Source organism: Chrysochloris asiatica, unplaced genomic scaffold (genome assembly GCF_000296735.1).
Source record: "Chrysochloris asiatica unplaced genomic scaffold, ChrAsi1.0 scaffold00028, whole genome shotgun sequence".
Taxonomy (NCBI): Eukaryota; Metazoa; Chordata; class Mammalia; order Afrosoricida; family Chrysochloridae; genus Chrysochloris; species Chrysochloris asiatica.
The window spans coordinates 3,125,100-3,134,437 of record NW_006408546.1 but is presented as its reverse complement, the minus strand read 5'-3'; the positions used below and the strand labels follow the sequence as shown (position 1 = coordinate 3,134,437).

General features: G+C 42.5%; 1 protein-coding gene across 1 annotated transcript in view; it reads right to left on the bottom strand.

The window, feature by feature from the left end:
• Nucleotides 1-1,089: 1,089 nt before the first annotated feature.
• The window catches only part of LOC102833485 (collagen alpha-4(VI) chain-like), a 171,475-nt gene continuing 163,226 nt past the window's right edge, over nt 1,090-9,338 (bottom strand). Inside the window, exons 37-39 of the mRNA XM_006846632.1 lie at nt 4,201-4,344; nt 1,695-1,775; nt 1,090-1,115 (exon numbers count right to left, since the gene is read on the bottom strand). Coding sequence (XP_006846695.1) covers nt 1,090-1,115; nt 1,695-1,775; nt 4,201-4,344 — 251 coding nt within the window. The remainder of the gene's footprint in view (nt 1,116-1,694; nt 1,776-4,200; nt 4,345-9,338) is intronic.

Below are 9,338 nucleotides of genomic sequence, written 5' to 3'. Positions count from 1 at the left end.
TACCTCCTTGCAGTTACTCCAAAGCAACAGGAATCAACAATATTTGAAAGTCATGTAACGTACTGAAACACATACTGAGGCTCAGGAGACCATCTTTTTTTTTTTTTAAGTTTTTATTGTGGATTTAGTGATAGTTTACATGGGAGAACATCAGCTTTACATCCAAATGTATTTCATTTCATTGCAATGATTACAATCCCTCCATGCATCATCATTCAACAGCATTTGCTTCAATTCCCTGTGTTTTTTTTAGATGTACACTGAAGCACTCAGGAATATATAACCATGCAAACAACCAAAGGGTATATCCTGCAAGCCTGTGCCCCAGCCACCAGTACACAGCTCCTCTCCCCTCCAAGTCCAGAGTCCCCAGCCACTCCATCTCTCCACATCATCATCTCTCCCTCCATCTCTGGTGTCACTGCTTCTCTGGATAGGATCACGCACTTGGCTTTTCTCTCTTGATGGTCCCAGGGTCCTCCGCTCCTAGACTGCAAGATCAACCACCCCCTTTTTTTGTTACAAAACATCTCCCTTTACATTTCCAACATTCACAATCAGTCCTGATAGCAGTTATTCACTATTGAACCACACGAGTCTTTTCCCCATCTCCTTTCACCAGCCCCATCTAGACAGGCTGGAAACCACTCAGTGGAGATTCTGCCTTCCCCTACATCCTCTGAAACTAGGCTCCCTCTTGAAAAGTTGTAAGCCAGTCACACCGTGGCTTTGTAGTCCCCTGGTTTTGGGTAGCCAGTGTTTAAGTTGCCCATCCTTGTAGACTCTGTGTGCAGAAGGGGTGGGAATGATCCTCGCTGTAAAGATTTGTTCCCTCTTTTAAGCTACTACAACCATAAGTATAGGTCAAGTTCATCAAATTGTAGTGGCTTATATTTTTTTTCCTCTTCTTTCTTCCTCTAGTTGAGCTCGGATCATCCAGCCATTGAAGCCAGGCCAAATGGGTACTATCTGCAAGTGTGGGTGTTTTTGTGCATAGGAGACCATCTTGATTCTAGTTGCAGTTTGTTTGATAACTAGTCTTAGACAAGTCACCGAGTCCTCTCTTCCTTCCCACTCCCACTTTCACTTCTACACTCGCTGGCCTGTTTCTTTTTCTATAAATAGGAATTCGAGCAGTGATTTTAAATCATCACACTGGGTACTGAAGAGGGGCCTCAAGAGGAGAATGGCCAAGGGTCAGGCGCAGAGGGAATCTTCATTTTAAAGGATTCTGAGATTCAACCAAGTTTGGGAGCCACTGAATTAAAATGGCCTCTAAATAGCACCTATAGTGTGGCACCGAGGGTTAATGTGCTGGACTATAAGGTTGGTTTGAACAACAAGGTCGACAGTTCAAAGTCACCAGCCAATCCTAGGAAACCCTATACAGGGTTGCTATGAGTCAGAACTGACTCGATGGCACCTCACAACAACAACAACAACCTCTCTAGGTCATATCTACATGGTTGGATAAGTCTGACCCTACCCCTCACAGCCAAGGAGCGTTGGTAGCGGTAGTGGTTACGAATTGGGCTGTGATCTGCAAGGTTAGCAGTTCGAAACTACCAGCTGTTCCTCAGGAGAAAAATGAGGCTTTCTGCTCCTGTAAAGACTTACAGCCTGGGAAACCTTGTACAGGGTCAATACGAGTCAGAACCGACTCCATGGCACATAACCAGTCAATCACCCCTCACTTCCGGATGGATCCACACTTCGAGTCTGACCATTCTGAACATTCCCAGTTTCCAGCTCTCTTTCTGCCATATAGAAAGAGTCTATCAGAGAATGAGCCATCCCGGAGGAAAACAAAGTTAAAGAGAAAGCACACATATTGCAAAAGACATTGATCCCGAGCTGCCCCAGGATATTTCAATTATTGAACCAGTAAGTCCCTTTTTGATGTGTGTGTCTGTTGAGGCCAACTAATAGAATTTAGTTCTAAGATGCCGTTTAATGCCACCAAAATTCCTTTGCAGTCTAATCCTTGAATCCAGGACAGAGGGAAGCAGTCATTGTACAATTTCTGGGAAGTTGCTTTAACTTAGAGGTCCAGGCAGGTCTTTAAGCCTCTCTATAGGGCAAATGAGGACAGAGTGATCACAGGCTAAGCTAGACTTCCAGGATATCTCCCAGCCCCCGCCCCTTGAGCCAAGCCAGCTGTTTCAGGCAACTCTTAAAGTACCAGACCCAGAGCCAGGTCAGAACCTTGGGAAGCATCTAAGGCAGATGGCAAATTCAGGCTCCTGTGTGTCTGGTAAGAAGTTCTTGTCTGTCACAGCCTGTCCTTCCCCTGTGACTCTGACCTTCAGAGGTTAGATCATCCCTCAGGATTTTTCCAGGGAACCCTGACAGCACAGAGGAGCTCCACGGAAGGGATAGACCTTTTCATGTGCAGGAAGAATTGCAGTTGGAACTATCAGCTTCCTAGGACACATTTGTCTGTCTCCTTCCCAGAAAGATCTCTTATTAGTGAATCTTTGTCTCTGTGTTCCCAAATTGTGGACATCAGAAGGGCACGGTAGAAATAAGAAGTGGAAAACAGATCACAACTCAGATCACACACCGTTTTCAAGATGGATAGGCTTATTAGCCCAGGCAGCTGCAGTTATGCTTAAAAAAAGAGAGACAAACATGCCCCTCTCCCCTCTCACTTGTCAAGCAGTAGGAAACATTCATTCTCAACATAGAAAAGCTTTATTCAACTATTTTATTTCAAATGGAAAAACAGTAATTTTTAATTCAGTATCTGAAGGAAGGGAGAAAAAGATATCTAGGCATAGGATGAAGTCTAGATGACACCAAAATGATTGCTTTGAGGAGAAAAGAGTATAGGTGGTCTTTATTTCTTCCATGTGTGTTTCTACATTTTACAAACTTTCTACACTGAACACATAGTTGTCCTTTTGTGATCATATAAAAATAATTGTCATAAAAATGTTAATATTTATAAGAACATTTTGTATAAACCTGGTACTCATCCATTTTAAGTGTCATTGGGCTGCAAAGAGGAACAAAAAGGATTTGGAAATCGCAGGTTTTGTTACTGAACCAGGGCCTTACCAGAGAGCAAACTGGGGTGACCACCAGCTGTTTATCATCCTACAGACTCCTTACCTCGACATGCACACGCATTTCCCTGTATCCCCTTTCCCCGCAAACCCAAACTGCCTTCAAGTTGACGCCAACTCATATCAATTCTATAGCACAGAGTAGAAGTGCTCCATGGGGTTTCTGAGGTTATAAATCTTTATGGAAGCAGATTGTCTCATTTTTCCCACGAGGAGTGCCTGCTGGGTTCAAACCTCTGACCTTTCAATTAGCAACCCAATACTTAACCCAGGACACCTAAATTCTGCCCTGATGGGAGCCCATATGCAGAGGCCTGGAGAATTGAGGAGTAAGACAAAGGAAGATCTCACAAGAAAACACAGTTAATTGTTTCTTTGCAACATTTCTCATCCAGAGTTAACCTAGACCCTTCATTTCATATTCTCATTGACAATGTCAATCTTCCTTGTTGACTCACCAAGTTCAAAGGACAAAGTGAGTATCCTTGGCCCCAATGGATTGGTGTCATAGAAAAGCCACTGCCGTCTCCTCTCCATCAACTGCCATGTCACAAACCGCTAGCACAGATTCCAGCGTGCAGACATCACACACAGTCTCACACCAAATGGTTTCATAAAGAATGCCTTTATTTGTCCACCAGGTAGGAAGGATGAAGTTTCACATTAAATGTCTCTAATTCAAGTCCCCCTCTTTTGGTTACTACGTCCCCATTCGCTAGTGTCTAAACACAAAATAACTTTCACAATCAACTAAATTCAGTTTTGTTCATTACGTACATTTATTGTTCTTTAGCTACATTGTGAAAACAAACTAAGTAATGCTATAGGTCAAGTTCAAGTTGCTTTTGCATTCAGTACCAATTCATTTTAAATAATTTTCAGAAAAGTTTCAGTTAATTTCTTTGACTCTTAAAATTCAGTTCTCGCACGTTACAAATCATCTGGTCCTACCCATCACTGGTTTAAAAAAAAAAAAAAAATCAGGAGGTTAAGAGTTGAATGTCTGAGGTTGTGACCATTGTCACTTACAAAATGTCTGGCTTTGCCTCAGGAGGGATAACCCTGGTGTCATCAGCTATAAAACAGGGACAACAGTAACTCCCTAGGGGTGTCTAGGCACACTGAGCCTCACATTCTTCCCTGGTGTCGAACCGATTGCCATTGCCCCCACAGCTTCCATACCAGAACTGCTGGCAAGCTTGCTCCTCCTTGTTGTAGTACCATTTCAGGATATAATCCTGGCACTCACCTTCCTCTGGACCCATGAAGCAGGGACCTGTAACAAAACAAATGAGAGCTCAGGGAGGGGTGGCATGGAGGGAAAGAGTGATGACCTGGAGTCACAGACCTAGGACTGAACCCCGCATTTACTACCCACTGACTGTGAGCCTCAGTTGAGCCTCAGTTGCCTCAACCATAAAAGTAATGTTTTAAAAAAATCCCTACAACACAAGGTTGTTGTATGGCACTACATATGTGAACAGGCCTATACACTGATGGTTGTTACTTTGCATAGTGCCTGGCATATGGTGGATATATCACCCCAACCAAACCTACTGCTACTGAGCCAATTACGACTTTTAGCAATCCTTACTGGATTTCCAAGACTGTAAATCCACACAAGAGCAGAAAGCCTCATCTCTCTCAAGGAGTGACTGGTGGGTTTGAATTGTCTATCTTATGGTTTTGGAAGACAACTGTCTGGCTGACTGATTGGCTACAATCATACATTGACAGAGAACTTCCAGAGGTTCAAGCTGGATTCAGAAGAGGCCGTGGAACGAGAGATATCATTGCTGATGTCCGATGGATCTTGGCTGAAAGCAGAGAATATCAGAAGGATGTTTACCTGTGCTTTATTGACTACGCAAAGGCTTTCGATTGTGTGGATCATGACAAGCTATGGACAACATTGAGAAGTATGAGTATTCCAGAACACTTAATTGTACTTCTGAGAAATCTGTACCTGGACCAAGAAGCAGTTGTTCGAACAGAACATGGGAACACTGAATGTTTTAAAATTGGGAAAGGTGTGAGACAGGGTTGTATTCTTTCACCATACTTATTCAACCTGTATGCTGAGCAAATAATACGAGAAGCTGGGTTCTATGAAGAAAAACGTGGCATCAGGATTGGAGGAAGACTCATTAACAACCTGCGATATGCAGATGATACAACCTTGATTGCTGAAAGTGAAGAGGACTTGAAACATTTACTTATGAAGATCAAAGAGCACAGTCTTCGATATGGATTACATCTCAATGTCAAGAACTCACCACTGGACCAATAAATAACATTCTTATCAATGGAGAAAAGATTGAAGTTGTCAAGGACTTCATTCTTCTTGGATCAACTATCAACACTCGCGGAAGCAGCAGTCAAGAGATCAGACGATGTATTGCACTGGGCAAATCTGCTGCACAGGAACTTTTTAAAGTATTGAAGAGCAGAGATGTCAGTTTGAGGACTAAGGTGCGCCTGACCCATGCCATTGTGTTTTCAATAGCCTCATATGGATGCAAAAGCTGGCCAGTGAATAAGGAAGATCGTAGAAGAGTTGATGCCTTTGAGTTGTGGTGTTGGAGGAGAATACTGAAAGTGCCATGGACTGCCAAAAGAACCAATGGATCTGTTTTGGAAGAAGTGCAGCCAGAGTGCTCCTTGGAGGCCAGAATGGCTAAGCTTCGTCTCTCATACTTTGGACATATTGTCCGGAGGAAACAATCGTTGGGGAAGGATGTCATGCTGGGTAAGGTGGAGGGTCAGAGAAAAAGAGGAAGACCTCTAACGAGATGGATTGGCCAGGTGGCATCATTGATGGACTCAAGTGTGGCAGCGGTAGTGAGGTTGGTCCAGGATCGGACATTGTTTCGTTCTGCTGTGCATGGGGTCGCTATGAGTCGGTTCCGATTCGATGGCACCTGACAACAACAACATCTTATGGTTAGCAATCCAGTGCTTATCCTACAGAGTCACCAGGGCTCCTTAGACATAGCACAGGTAATGGATGAATGAATGAATGAATGAATGAATGAATGAAGCTTTCTGATGATGAGAACTCCTTGGCATACTAAGCTTTTTCCTCCATGTTCAAACCATCTCAATCACTTGCCTAATCCCAAATCTCTCCAGCCTTCTATGACCTAAGCAAACTACTTACTGTACCATGACTCTTGTCCAAGAAGTTAGATTCTTTTAAAAAGGAAAGCATGATGTTCTTGGAAAACAAAAACTGGCAGTGAGTCAACAGGTGACAACAGATGGATGGCCTGAATTTTAAATTGGGCATTCATTTTCCCAGATGAGAAACTCCCAGCTTCGACAGAGAACAGATTTTATTGAGCACACATCAGAGAAAGGTATCCTTACCCCACGTCAGTCTTGCAGCACAGAATCCTGGAATCCCCAACAAAGTTTCCTCAGACCTTCCAAGAACTCCAAATGTGAAAGCAAGAGTTAAAATTCAAGGTCTGGTCCCAATAATTTCCCTACTTCCATTAGCATAATCAGCACAGACTACTTTCCTTGGAGGAGTAACAAGATGTGTTGGTCCCATGGGGACAAGAGGCAGACACTCTACATGGGGTAAGGAACTGATGATGAAAGCTGTCCTATACCCTGATCAGATATGTTGAATTTTGCCCACTGCATATACCTGACTTGGAGGGTGTAAAACAGCAGGAAGAGCCCAGGTGAACAAATGCTTCTTCAAACGTCTTGTTGAAGTCAACAGAAAAACATTCCAACAGTGAACTTTGGTGGCTATATTCTCTAAACTCAACAAATAGACATGGAGTTCAGCAACTGGTTGACACCATCCTCTACCACAACCAAGTGATTTGAACTGGAAAACCAACAACAACAGAGAAGGATGAGCTGACAAAATCAATCACTGTCTCTAATGAAACATTGGGACTTTAGCCTTTAGAATCCCTTGCCTGTGGTCTGGAAGACTGTCAAACAGGGCTGCTTTTCCTAGATTATATTTTTTCTAGAAAATATATTTCTAGAAAAATATTTTTTCCTAGATTATATTTTCTGAGCAGCATTGTCCAGCAGAGATTTCTGCAACGATGGAAATGTCCTCTAGCTGCATTGCCCTATACAGTGAACAATAACCCACATAGCTCCTGAGCATTTGCAATGTGATTAGTGCAGCCAACCAACAATCCACTGCCTTCCGGTTGACCCTGACTCAGAGTGACCTGATAGAACAGATTACTACTCCCCTGTAGTTTCCATGGCTATGCTCTCTACACAAGCAGACGGCTACATCTTTCTCACAAGCTGCAGCTTGTGGGCTGAAACCTCTGACCTTCTGGTTAGCAGTACAGCACTTAACTACTGTGCCCCCAGAGTTCCTAGTGCAACCCAATAACCAAATCTTTAATCGATTTCAAGTTATTTAAATGTAAGTAGCCACATGTGGGTAGTGGTTAGCATATTGGTCCGCATAGATATACTTGAGTAAGATCTCAATGCTTTAAACGAATTATCTCTGAGCTGTTCTTTGCAGCTTAACACTCTACTTGCTAGGTCTCTGAATCTCTTTTTCTTTTATTGATATAGCATGGAAATTGCCTTGGGGGCTAATAGGTCTTCACCCAAGCAATTACTGTTAGCCTTCAGTTTTACATTTCGCATTATTCTTACCAGGAGTATTCACTTTGGCCCTCTAGGCAGAATCCTACAGCACCACTCACATTTTGACTCAGACAAGTGCACAGAATCCAGGAATAAAAATCGGGGAACTCAAGGAGGAAGGAGCAAAAGTTCATCAGTGATGAAGAACAGCTATGACAGAATTACAATTCCTCCTAGGTTCGTTCTATTTCTTGCTGGATATGTCTGATGAGATTGGCCTACTTGGAGGAGAAACAAACAAACAAAACTAGATCTGCATGCTCTGGAGACACAGCAGTGAAATTGAAAATGCAGCCAAATCAGCCTAGCTTCTGTGAAAGCAATAACACTCATCTACTTCTTCCCAAGTGGGTGCCAGAAAAGGTTGCAGGTGCTATGGCAGAAATCTGCTTAAGTTACAGGGGCACAAAGAAGCCCCTGAAAATTTAATTCTACTTTGGGGCCCAGGAGAGTCTCCAAGGAGAGATGAAACTTGAACTGCAATAGTAAAACACACTGAGATGAGGGCTAAGTGGACACTGTAGAGAGGACAAAGACAGGTGAGGGTGAACAATGCATGGAGACTTAGAATAGATGGGCATATGGGGCAACTGCAAAAATTAACTCAAAATGTCTTGAGTGAGAAGTAGCAGCCAGTAAGGTCACAGAGGTCTAATGATAAGTGCTGTAGAGTTAGTTCTAACCCATAGTGACCATGTATAGGGTTTCTGATAAGCAGCTGGTAGGCTTGAACCACTGACCTTATGGTTACTAGTCCGGTGTTTATTCTACAGTGCCACACCAGGACTCTACAGAGGTCTAATAGTGGGATATAATTATGCAGATCTTGTGTGTCTTACCTAGGCACCTGGATGTTACCTTGTGGACAAGAAAATATGACATGATCAGATTTGTGTTTTTACAAAAATTAACTTGGCCTGGAAAAAGATCAGAATGACATAAGTTAAAGAACACTGTCATTACACTGTAGTTAAAAAGCCAAGGCATTAAGAGTGAAGAGGTGGGCAAAAATATCCCCTGGAAAAACAGTTACATCAGGGAGATATATATATATATATATACACACTTTAGAATAATTAACCACTTGAGATCAAAAGGGCAACCCAAGGTTAAAGTTCAGAATTGCTAAAGAAAAAGTATTGGAAAATGATGTCACATTATGGAGTAACAAAACATGTATAAATTGTTGAATAGAAAACTGATTATCTGTTTTGTAAACCATCACCCAATTCACACACATAAAATCTTATATATTGTTGTTAAGTACTGTCGAGTCGCTTCTGACCCATAGCAACCCTGAATAGGGTTTCCAAGGTGTAGCTGGGTGAGTTTGAACCACTGACCCTGCAGCTTAAACCAACCTTTTGGTTGAGTGTTTATCCTACAGTGCCACATGAGGAGTCCACATATATACATATTGTACTGCGATCAGCACTGAACTGCGAACCACAAGGTTAGCACTATACAGAGTTGCTATGAGTCAGAACCGACTTGACTGCTCATAACAATTTTTTTTAATGTTTTATTGTGAATTATATGATAGTTTACATGGGAGAACTTTAGTTTTACATTCATTCCATCTTATATCATCTCACTGCCATGATTCCAATCCCCTCCATGCATCAT